The 13015-nt window shown below is 40.0% G+C and overlaps 1 protein-coding gene across 1 annotated transcript in view; it reads right to left on the bottom strand.

Moving 5' to 3' along the window:
* Positions 1-13015, bottom strand: part of ARHGEF28 (Rho guanine nucleotide exchange factor 28) — a 126699-nt gene that overhangs the window by 35095 nt on the left and 78589 nt on the right. Inside the window, exons 13-24 of the mRNA XM_062017778.1 lie at positions 12073-12184; positions 9556-9595; positions 8897-9020; positions 7044-7176; positions 6621-6676; positions 4661-4712; positions 4005-4152; positions 3780-3901; positions 2997-3137; positions 1938-2188; positions 920-1042; positions 406-523 (exon numbers count right to left, since the gene is read on the bottom strand). Of these exons, the coding sequence (XP_061873762.1) occupies positions 406-523; positions 920-1042; positions 1938-2188; positions 2997-3137; positions 3780-3901; positions 4005-4152; positions 4661-4712; positions 6621-6676; positions 7044-7176; positions 8897-9020; positions 9556-9595; positions 12073-12184 (1420 nt within the window). The remainder of the gene's footprint in view (positions 1-405; positions 524-919; positions 1043-1937; positions 2189-2996; positions 3138-3779; positions 3902-4004; positions 4153-4660; positions 4713-6620; positions 6677-7043; positions 7177-8896; positions 9021-9555; positions 9596-12072; positions 12185-13015) is intronic.

Below are 13015 nucleotides of genomic sequence, written 5' to 3' on the forward strand. Positions count from 1 at the left end.
AGAGGTCATTCAAGCTTTGTTCAAAAAACTGAAGAGTGCTTTACGAAACCTTTGCCTAGCACTACTTACAAGAAACTCCACGGAAATAATTTCAAAGAAGGTGCAGATGCATGCCTGAATTAGTTCACATCCTGTAGTCAAGATCTTTTCCTAATACAGCTATGGTCTTCTAGGCTTCTACGGCTTACCCATCTGAAACACTGGAAATCTTCACAGCCCAGCCTTGAACAAAGACCACATAAACCAAACACCATGTTCAGGTGACATTTGCCTCAATGGTAGATATTCATGTTGCCTGGTTCTCTACAGAGCAGTGAATTTCATCTTTTGTTATATTGTAGCAGTGTATATTTCTTACCTTAAAAACACACCCAGAGGTGAAGCAACACTTTAGCTTTTACTCACCTTTTGAGTATTGCAATATCCTTTCAACCAAAACAGGGTATTTGGTGATTCGCTGAGTGACAAGCAAAATGCACTCAGGGATTCCTTGGCGTCGTGCCAACAGGTTACTATTTTGCAGCTGCACAGACACAAATATGTACCTTAAGTAGTAAAAGCACATTAAACCACCAATTCACTACTAAAAAATACTATCTAAATGCATTAGAGTAAGCTAAAACAAAATGCTGGGTTATCTGAAACATCCCCAAGGAACAGTCGCTGCCCTGAGGGATTAGATGTACTTATAGCAGGAACATGTGTATCATATACACTGGATGACAAAGCTTTTTAAAATGGGGGGGGGAAAAAAAGTAATTTATCACTTCACTGGTTAAGATGGATAAAACTTTGCCATTTTTATTACATATTAAAAGTCAGTTACCAAATATAATTTTAATCCTAAATCTAAGTAAAAGCTACCAATCTTTTTCCTGAGCATTTTGTCAATAGTGATAATGTTTCTATGCAAACTTACTTTAATAAAATTCTGGAACTTCTTGTTTTGTTGCAACTCTTTGAAGAGATTAACAGCTTCTTTTTGATGACTACAGAACTCTCCGTATATTTTCTTCATTTTAGTTGCATTTTCCTCTGAAAACTGAAGAAATTAATAAGTGCATTGTGTTCAATGTTGCACCTACCAGGAAAGTGGCCATCTTTAATATATTTTGCACAAACACAGAACTTTTATGCTGTTTCTCAAGTTCTCCGAATGTCTCTAACAGAGCCTGTCACTACATAATGAAAATGGGCTAGCTATTTTTAAGAGCAAGAACAGGAACTTAGGCTGAAGAGAGCATAAGCAATCTCTGCTACAGTTGTGCCAATAACAGCTAGAACAATTATTATATCAGCATTTCCTTCACCTCTTTGCAAAGACAATCCCTTTGAGGATTATTTACATTTGCCTTATCTCCATACCACTTCTAGACAAAGTAACAATCCAGTTTCTTTGTTTCAGTGGTGGAGTGAAAACTGACTGACCAAACATGAAAAGCCACACATTCCTGATTGCAAGGAAGTGAAGTGGTCAGCAAGCAGTCAGTCAGCTTCTATAGTCACCATAAACATGCTTTGACCACCTCTCACCAAGCGAGTGGCAATTGGAGATGCACCATGCCAGATCACTTCAAGAAAAGAACAAATAGGGATTTTTTCCATCATCAGGCAATTCTTCACACCTCTGCTCAGCTGTCAAGAAAAGTGAATCTGTTGCTTCCCATTTTTGCAGCCCTGTGAACTGGACCAAGTTTATCACTTCCTTATCACTCGCACCATATAGGTAGAAGTTGATCGCAAGTTCATCACAGTTAACTTATCAGTACTGATCTTCTCTTATTGCTACTTCACCCTCCAATAATCTCGAGGGGGCAGTCTTTAATTTCATGAGGCAATCTTAGTCCTATTTGTGCCTACAGAAGTTTAGAAGTCAATAAATTGTTTAATTTGGGATGCTTGAGTACATAAAGGATTATAAGAGCTGATGCCTCTACCTGCTGCACAAGGATGTCTCCAAGTCTGTTGATGACAAAATTACGTTCACTCCCTGTCTCACATGATTCCAGTCGTCTCTCCTTCATTCTGCAGAAGAACTGCTTGTGTATCTCCAGTAGTTCATCTAAGCAGGGGAATACTCTGTCCACCGTGCTGTGGTCCAGCTGCAGTTTCTCCTTCATCCCCTTCCTGAATATTTCAGACATAATAAACAGGGTATGGATGTGATGAACTTCTGTTTGCATCAGCTCTGCAAGATAAAAGAAAACAGCACAGATTAGTAATTACCTGAACATTTTGCACACCTTTGTCCTGGTTTGGGTTAGGATAGGGTTAACTTTGATGAGGAAGTAGGAAGGGGTACAGCATGGGCAGCTGACCCAGGCCAGCCAACAGGTATTTTATACCATACTGACATCATGCTCAGTACATACAGGGGGGGAACTAGTTGGGAGGTGCGGGGGAACCTCCCTGCAACTGCAGCACACACCATTCGTTTTGTATATCCCTTCATTTACTGTTATAATTGTTTTTTCCTGAAACTTGTTTCTTCTTCTTGTTGTTCTATTATTCTTATTTCAATCTATGTGGGTTTTTCCCTTTTCTCTGGTTCCCCTCCCTGTTCTGCCAGGAGGGGGAGGAGTGAGCACGCACCCTCGTGGCTCTTTGTCCCTAGCTGGACAATACCACAACAACCTTAATGATTTTTTTTTTCTCAAACCTAACAGACTATGTCAGTAGGAAGACTTAATTTATCTGGCTCTGGCAGAGTTCTCTCAATTATACACCACTGAACAGATGGGGTTACAACTGCTTGATCAGGGAATTGGATGAGGTACCTTCCAATCTTAACCACCGTGCAAACAGGTTAGACATATCTCTGGTAGTTACTACTCTCCATTTCTTTAGCTCTAGGATACATCATGAGTTGTGACAAAAATGTTCTTTGTACCTTATTATTATTCCACGTTGAAGTACTTATGGCCATAAAATGTGTAGGTTCCCTAATTTCCATGCCAAGTTGTTTTTAAACCTACATGAAGGTTTGAAATACTGACCAAAAATAACATCCTGTCTCTTGATGACATCCTTTTCTTGCTTGCTACAGAACACTGGATCCACAACAAGGCTCCAGGACTCTGCTTCAAACTCTTGTGCATCTGTGCGGAGATCAGTCCACTGAGACAAATCCACATCATCTATGACAAAATGTTTTATCTCATTAACACCAGGCATATTAACACTACGAGAAGTTTCTTTGCACATCAGATCTGTAGTGATCATATAGCAAGGGGAATACATTACAAGGATGAACTTCAGACAATGCTTCTGCAAACACTGGCTGTAACTTTACAACAGAGAAACTTGCCAGACATAATTATTACTGCCAAAGTGTTGCAAACGTGACAGTAGGGATAAGGAGGGCGAAAAAAAAAAAACAAAATAATAAAAATATCCTTTTTGTACTTCTTTGCTTGAAGCAACTTTTTTAATATTCAAAAATCAAGTCAAACATTTTCAAAAGTTGATGTCCATTGAGAGTTATCTCCACTATCCTTTGTGAGTGAATGCACTTCAGCTTTTACATTCAGTCTCACACCTAGCAACAGAAAAAGCCTTTTCTATTTACTTAATAAGGATACTGCCATTTTAGGAAGATAGTTGTATTTTAAGACTAATTTATCTGATGGTATCACTTTAATGAGGGATACAACTGTAATTATTAAAAATATGTGATCTTTTAGCAGGTGAAGTGGCTTCCCATATTGACTAAGGAGTTTTTCTGTTTTGCACTTTCCAATATAGGTTATAAACTGTGCCATCTGTGCAATACTTCTCACCTTCCATCATAAAAGGATCCATTGAAGAAAAGGTCCCTAAAGTTTGTAACATCTCTTCAGATTGTGACTTGGACCTCCAGGTGCTAGTCTCAGAGTCTTGTTCAGAAAATGGCATGCATCTTCTACAGAAGGAAAAAAAATCCCATATTTATTTAACAGTTCTGATCTTCCCAGAAATAATAAATGATGCATATAGCATAGTCCCCTCAGGCACATTCTCTCTACCTTTCTAAACTGGTACTGAGGACACCTTGGGACAAGGCATGGGACTGTTGTGAGGCTTCCCTCCTTCCAGCAGACAGTCCCATAGGCATAGAGGAAGAAGAATGTACTGGAGAGAGCATTATCTGTGCAATATCTGAAGGCAGGGAATCTGTGAGGCAAAGCACAACACAACACTTTGATAAACAACATAGAGTACATCACCAACAGCACACCTAATACCGATAAATGCTACCTGGTATTCATATTGATTTATACTAGGTATCAAGAGAGTCCACTTGACATGGTACAAGATTGTGATGCTCTCCCACAGAATATAAAGATAAGCCTGTAGGCAAAGTGGAACAGCTCTAGTGTGGATATTATTGAGAAGAAAATAGTCTCATATTATACATGTTATAACACTGAAACCTAAACATAGCAGATTCAAATATTCATGCACATAATAAATGACATCCTCAGAAGCATAAGACAGAACTGATTACATTTGATTTTCACTCTCACTGAAAACAAAAATGTAATAAAACTACCATTCATTTTAGTAGAAGATGGGCTAATTCAACAGCCATTTCTTTAAAACAAAAATTATTCAGGAAAGCTTGGGCTGTCAGTCTCATGATTTTTAGCTTAGAGGTGTAAACCTAGTACTTTTAACTTACTTGTTACACCAGCTTGAGGTTTGTTTTTATTATGGTACCTCTTCTGGGATTTCTGAAAAAAAGGATTTTATGAAACTGCAATGAAATCATAGATGGTAACACAACAAATAGTTAAGTCAGTAGCTCATTTCCATTTATCATCACATAAAATGGCTTCAAGAAAGTGGTCTTACATTATTGTCCTAATTTCTACCAATAACTAATAAATCCAAGTTTATTAGTTACTGGCAGATAACAATATTCTTCTGCGAGGAAAGGCTGCAGGAACTGGGGCTGTTTAGTCTAGAGAAGGGGAGACTGAGGGGGTATCTTATCAACAAGTATCTAAATTGTAGATGTCAGGATGTTGAGGCCTCTCCATATTCTATTGTATCTAGCAACAGGAAAAGGGGTAATGGAGTGAAGCTGGAACACAAAAAGTTCCATATAAACATAAGAGAAAACTATTTCACTTTGAGGGCGTGAGGGAGCAGTGGCACAGGCTGCCCAGGGAGGATGTGGAGTCTCCTTCCTCAGAGGTCTTCAAGACCTGCCTGGACATGTTCCTATGCAACCTGATCTAGGTGAACCTGCTTCTGCAGGGGGGTTGGACTAGATGATCTCTAAAGGTCCCTTCCAACCCTTACCATTCTATGGTTCTGTGAACAATATTCAAAGTAGAATGATATTATTTGTACTCCAATACAAAACAGAATCTTTCTATTCTAATCAAAGACATTGAGTTACAGCATTCTACTTCCTCTACATGAATATTGCCTGTGAAGGCTGCAAGAAAAAGAGCTCACGTTCAGTTATTGTCAAACAAGCTCGAAGCACTTGTGTAAGGGCTGTGTTCTGCTGTGAGTATCAGCGGCAGAATCAACCCTCCTTCCAAAGTGCACTTTTGCAAAACCGGGAGCAAAAGCCTGCTATGCTTAAGCATGTATTTCCCTTGAGGTCAGTCAGTGGACATTTTCCGCACCTCACTCTTTTTGAGATGAGTCAGGAGTCATGGTAGCTTTTACCTCCTCTTGACAGATAAACCACAAACCCCAGTAACTGAAGTTGCCAGTTCAGCTGCCCTAATGCCTGAAAGTTGCCCAGAAATTAGTGCAAGGTCATGATGTGACAGATGCAATCAAATTAAATAACTTTTGTCCAGTTTGAGGTTAGTTTATGCTGAAGTGTCTGCATGAAAACACGCTTCCTGCAAAACATCACGATGCAAACCCCACACTTCTAATTTGAAAGACACAGTCTAAGTTGCACTAATTGGAAAAAATTACCTGTATCACTGTGTCATACTTCTCTGCAAGTCTTATTTTATTCCATAAGGGCAGAAGCCTTACACATCTGTTTTTAAAAATGATGTCTTTGTCATGATAAACTCACCATGCATGTATTCCTACTTAAAAGAAGGCAGTATCCTTCAGCTCCACTGCTGGTACTGCCCTGTCTGCCACCGTAGTTGAACACTGAGAGTGACTACCTAGACAGTCTGTGCAGTCTCCTCCTCCAGAGACTTTCCAGAATAGGTCAAACATCTGCCCAAATTGTTACCTAGAAGTCAGCCTGTCCAAAGGTGAAGAGATGTACTTGGTCGTCTTCCAAAGATCCTTCCCTCTCTGCTTCCCATTATTCTAAACATATGGGGTTCCCCGTTCTACACAAGGGGTTATCTCTGGTTTTTGATCAGTCTTTCTTTTTAAGCCCTTTTGCATCCCTTCAAGCACACCATTTCACAATTTGAAGTTGCAACTCTTCAAAAACAGAAATCTCTCTTTAAACTCATTTTTCACCCTTTTCTAAAAGTTGTTCAAGCACAGTGCTTGCTCACATCAAACATTTTGACACACTTGCAGTCCTTTGCATACATACACCGGTTCCAGGTAGGCTGTGTGTATTTTTTTCCTTCAAGCTGTTTCCAGACCCCTTAGAAAGCAGATACCTCTAGTAAGAACAACGCAGTATAGGAGGTTACCTTGGTGCACACGGGACAATAATCCCTGCAGCTTTTATGCACAACCATGTCGCAACCTGAAAGAGAAGCTACATTTCAAAGCCTGGCACTGAACTGGGTCTCCAGTCTTCAGAAAATGTTACTCTGATGCTTCATCTTTTTCCCTGCTCCAGCAAAAGCATCTCTGAGGATGCCTTAATGTGACAGCCTCTGGCTAGGAAGAAGCTTTTCCCTAAGGTGCTGTGCTGGGGAGCTAGGAGATGACCATGGTCCGCTCTGAATCTGTCACCTGCTATCCTTCCTCCCTCTCCCTTCCCAGTCTCAGTTTGTTACATAAAAGAGGTTCATCCAAATCTAGGCATGGGGTTTCTTTTTGAAACAAAATATTGAACCAGAATCTCAAAGCAGGGTTCCAAGCACACACAAAAGCCAGCAACTACTTACAAGAGCACTGCAGTGACTCCTTTACTAGCAGGGCTTTTTCACAGACCATACATGGGATAACTCCTGAGAAGGTCCCATTTGTAAAATTGTGCTTGTTCCATTTCAATTTATCTTTGCTATCTTTAATTTTCTTCTTCATCCCCAATAGCAGAAGCAGGACGAAAGAATTTTTAAAAAAAGAAAGGAAGGAAAAAGAAAAGGGACATGAGAAAAGAAGACAAAGCACAATCTTTAAAACACTAATACATTCCCTTGTAAGAGTAAATTATTCTAAAACATTTACTGCATGTCCTGGAAGAGAGGTAACAGTATACCTTATTACTACATCTAACATTGTCCTAAAAATCCTAAAATGATGCAGGTGTTGCCCTAGTAGCTATTCTTTAGGAGACTTCACAGACACAGGCTAACGTATGGCTGCTGGACCAGATATACACGTTCACAGCCAGTTCTGCCACTCTCAAAGACACTGTCTCAGCCACCCATCTTCACAATCACGTATGTTAGAATAATCTGGGGCACAGGAGGGTGCACTAGATAGCCTGCAAAGCTACTGAAAAGCCATCTATGAAGATCTGTTGCTAAATCCATCACTCAAGTTGCAAATCGATGCCATTAATCTAAACTTCAGATACCTCAAAGTTAATCCACAAATGTTCTCATTTACCTTCCATAGTACATAGGTTTGACTGTACAGGCCTCAAATCTTGTACACTAAGCAGAGCTGACTCATGCAACAGTTCAATTAACTTCAAATGAGGTAAATTCTTCAAATTCTTTCAAAATGAGGTAAATTCTTCAAATGAGGTAAATGATTATGTGCCAACATAGAACAGTAGTTGCAAGAACAGGCACACATATCAATTTTATTCAACAGGAAAAATTACTTTTTTAATGTAATTCATATATTTTAGCTTTGGCTAAATTGTTAAATGAGATTACTGATGACATCCAAAACATGGTAAGGAAAATACTTGATATTGTTCAGCTAAGGCTACTGTTTAAAAGGAAAGCTGGCTTTTAATATGAAAGCCATTTTAGGGTACCCTGCATACATTTTAAAAATTAAAAAATAAAAAAATCATTTTTTCCTATTACTTACATGGTTTTGTAACAACAACTTATTATAGAACCATTTCAGTTGGCAAAGACCTGTAAGAACATTGAGTCCAACCACTAACCCCACACTGCGAAGCCCATCACTAAACTAAATCATGTCCCTCAGCACTTCTTTTACACATCCCTTAGATATCTCCAGGGACGGGGACTCCAGCATCTTTCAGGTAGTTGTAGAGTGAGATCACATCTCTCCTCAGCTTTCTCTTCTCCAGATTAAATACCCCCAGCTCCCTCAGCCACTCATCATCAGACTTATTCTCCAGACCCTTCACCAGCTTCACTGCCCATCTCTGGACGTGCTCCAGCACCTCAACACCCCTCTGGCAGCGAGAGGCCCAAAACTGAACATAGTACTCAAAGTGTGGCCTCACCAGCATCAAGTACAAGGCGACAATTCCTTCCCTGGTCCTGCTGGCTACTTTATTTTCTCATACAAGCCAGGATGCCGTTGACCTTCATGGACACCTGGGCACACTGCTGGCTCATATTCACACAGTTTTCAACAAACATCTCCAGGTCCTTTTCTGCAGGAAAGCTCTCCAGCCACTTTTCCCCAAGACTGTTGTGTTGCATGGGGCTGGTGTGACCCAAGTGCAGGACCTGGCACTTGGCCTTGTTACATCTCATGTAACTTGGTCCATTGCTCCAGCCTGTCCAGGTCCCTATCATTTGTAATTCATTTAATTGCAGTGATCTAATTATATATAATAATATAGATATAAATCCCAAACTACCTTGTACTTATTCCGTGTGCTGGTCATTCTGTTCATCAGAAAGCTGAAAGTTCGACTTACTTTACATTTTTCAGACTCATTTTTTGAGGGTACAATATACTTATTCCATTCCTCTTCCTTAATCCTGAAAAAGAGAACAGTGGAAAAAGCCCCTCATTCCAGTGGGTATAGTTCCTTAAAACAGAGCAGAATCTCGATAATATTTGTTTCACCAAACATTTACAATTACATGTTTTATTGGGGGTTTAACTGACTTTATTGAAAAAACACTGCAATCTACCTTTATAAAAAGGAGCAACACTAGCCTGTGAGTGCTCTGAACATGTTACAAGCTTGCCTAGACCATGTTTGTTATCAAAAGCCCTCTTGCTTATTGAGGAGTTTTGGATGTTTCTACACTGGAAAGGATCATGTCCCACAATAGCATACAGGAAATCCCCAGTGCGGGATGGGTGTGGAGAGGATGGCACAGTCAGTCAGAGCTTGGCACAGGGTTTAAGCATGGGCTTAGAGCTTCCCCGGGCAAGGAATGCTCCCCTAAATGGCTGCTGAAATGCCTGTCGTGAGAGGTGCAGAGGCCTCCTTCCCACTCTGCTCCCTAGGTGGCATTCTTGCACAGACCTGCGCTTGTAAACGCTGCCTGTGACAAGGAAACCTACCTCCTCTCCCGGGACTGCTGGGGCAGACTGTATGTTCGCTCTGCAAGACAAAACAGTTATCAGTTGCAAGGTTGTCACATTTATGTGAAACACACAACCTCTGACAGGCCATAAGCTTGTTGTTATGGGCTTGAAATGTCATTTGAAAAATTAGAAAAGCAAAAACGAATACACATTAGAAGCAGTTTTTCCCAGGTTAAGACCACTCCCCTAAGCTTTGTTTAGTTGATAGAATCTGACAGAACTGAGATGGATATCAGACTTGATGAGTCACATTTCATTTTGCTTTTTTATGTCACTCGTTTTAAAAAAACCACAATGACATTCTTCTGGCCTTTGATGTTACCTGTCTTACGCAGCTTTAACTATAATATAATTTCTTTCCATAAAGAAGAGTATTGCTAGTCTATATACTGCACAGGTTGTGCCATGTGTTACAAGTTTACATCCTTGGAACAGCAGAGGGGACTCAAGGAGATACTTTGCAACAAACTGCCCGAAAAGCAAAATAAAAATATAAAGAATTCAGTTGCATTGTTTGGAAGGTAAAAAATAAAAAGCAAGAAAACAACAAAATGATAGAGACCACGCTCTACCATTTCCAAATTAGAAGCCATTCCATTTTGCAGACATTTTTGCAAAGCACAAAAGGTTCAGAAAGATACTGAAACATTTGCCAAAAATCAAAGCATCAGGCTACTCCTTCTCTAATGCTAGATACAAACTTAAACACACCCCATTGAACCACCATATCTTTAGATAAACAGACTTCAGATTAATGAGAGCTAGTATCTTTACCCAAGAAGTAGTGAGACTGAAAGTGCATTTCATCTACCTGCTGGGCACAACCTGTGCCACAAGGGTGCTTTTGGAAGACACAATGCACATGTCTCCATGGGACAGTCTCACGCAAAGTATCACTGCATGGCTGGCACTGAGGTACTTACTACAAGGGTGGAGCAGAAACAGTGATCTAGTCAAAGAGTCTGAAAGAGAGATTGACCACTGCTCATGAGCACATCACCTACAGGGCAGGGACAAATCCTTTACTGTTACAGCTTGATATGCCTCCTTGAATAAAAGAAGGTAGTTATTTTAAATCTAAGCATACTGAAAAGATTTCAATTGCATCTGTACTGTGGGCTGCAGAACAGCCTGTTTCCAAAGCAAGAACAGGAAAGGGTTTTCACTTCCTCCACAAAACAGGTAAAGGTCCAGCACTGATTGTCCCACAAGGAAGGGGAGGGAGAACGAACAGGACATAGGCTTCAGCCCAGATCAGGTCAGAGCAAGTACGGGTGTCTAGATGAAGCTTAACAGGCTGGGACAGCAACAGTTTCTTCACTGTGAGTTCAAAGGAAATCTGTTTTGATTTTAAGCACATAACACATGACTTTGCTGATCTGCCATCCTCTACTTCTGTGACATACTTCCCTCTTTTTTTTCTGCCTTGTTTTGACAGAGACTTTCTCCTCTCATTTGTTGGACACAACTGGTCATAAATACATTAAGTGATGTGGAACAATACAACACAGCTGTGTGCTGCAGGCTGCTATACATACTCCACTTTACAAGGAGACACAAAATCTCAGTGAATTTAAGCAACCACAAACAAGTAATGTGCTGCATTGTTTGACACAACTTCTTAAGGAAATATGATGTTGGCAGTCAGACTATATGTCTGTCCATCACCCTTCTCCATCTCACACTCTAAGAGCTTTTTAATTTGTTAACTGGTTTCAAAGCTAACAACATTTTCACAACTTTTCTGAAACATTTTTTCATTCCATGTCACTTAATCACAGAACAGTTTTGGTTGGAAAAGACCTTCAAAGACAAGCCTCTTGAAATGCTAGTATTTTTTAAGTTATGCGATCTATATGAAAAGCACAGCACATGTAGTTCATGTTTTGAATGGTTTTAAAATGCAACCCATGCTCTCATTGCAAAAAGTGTCAGTTGTTTTCTACATATGATACTATGTGTCTAGAAATAAAGCATGTTAGCAACAATTTGTAAAAAATCACTAGCTTCTTGCAGGGACAACTCTGAGTCCACTTGGTGGATAGAGTGGGTTTTCTCCCCCCTAGTCTGTGGAGATGATGACAGCCCATCCACATTTCAAAGATTCTCCAGGATCTACAGGAAGCTAGGGCCACCTGCTCTCTTTGATGCCTCTCCTGTGATACCAAGCTTCCTCGCAGCCTCTGCCAGACACCCAGCAAGACCCTGGGGCAATGATCTTCCTAAAAGAAGATTACTACCCTTGCCTGCATTACTTTTTCTGACTAATGCTCTCCCAAGGATCAGCTGCTGTATTAGGGGAGGGCATGCAGGGCAGTAGATGTGAGAAGAGTACAGGAGGAAGGCAAGGGTACCTGAAGGCAACCAAACGCTGCCTTGACACACACTGGTAAAGTCTGTGTGCAGGATAGGTCTGAGCAAAGCTGTGAGCACTGGGTCTGAAGTAGGCAGGCAGGAGATGATGCTGTGCGGGTGCAAAGCCAGAGCACTGACCTTTATTTGAATTCCCAGCTGCAAAGTCCCAGGAAAGGTGAGGTCTTCCTAATAAACTTTTGGGTAAGGAACAGGAATAGGAGCGCGAACGAACCCCAGATGCTGCGCATTCCTACAAGAAATTGCAGCAAATTTAAACTCACCTTGTTTTGAAATGTATCAGCAAGAGAAACAAAATTAATCAGTGACAGAATTTCTGAAAGACAGACAATTAGCACACATTTTCTTGTGTTCAGTAAAGCTTTAAGTTGAAGCACTTCATCTGAATTCTTAGGAAGTTTGTCATACTTCCACTATGATAAACTTGTATACTACAGGAAATAATTTGTGGGTGTAAATTAGACCAAGAGAAAGCTCACATTCTTCTCCAGTTTGGTGGCAAGTGCCAGCCAAACAGTGTTGTTGGCCATTATATCTGATAATCAATCAAGCTTTTTTTTTACCAAGGGAGCCATAATCATAGGACTTTAACATGTCAAAGACACTTCATGGAGACTAACACCTTGCCTTGGTAATTACTGATGTCAGAGCTCCTAGAGAAAGGAGTTTGGTTCTTTCTCTTTCCTCTCTTGTGTTTGGTTTATTTGGGTTTTTTTAATCGTACAGGAAAATATTTTCCAATCCCCAAATATGTCAATTATGAGGCTTGAAAGGAAACTGATTTTTGATACATCACTTACATTTAAGAGCCTAGTCCTAAATTGCTTATCATTTTATTTAAAAGTAGCCCTAACAGAATTCAGTGCTTGTACTGGACTTGTTTTTTCCTTTCATGTATTGCTGAAGATCAGATAAAATAAAGCTCTAGAGTTGCAAGGTGTTTGTCTAATGAAAAACAAAGAATCCCTTCAAATGCAAAAATAATTATCTATGTGTGTGAAGACTTCAGAAATAGTATCATGTCTATTGAAAATTAATGTAGTCATGATACTTCAGAAGACCA

This window comes from Colius striatus, chromosome Z, assembly GCF_028858725.1.
Source record: "Colius striatus isolate bColStr4 chromosome Z, bColStr4.1.hap1, whole genome shotgun sequence".
NCBI lineage: Eukaryota > Metazoa > Chordata > Aves > Coliiformes > Coliidae > Colius > Colius striatus.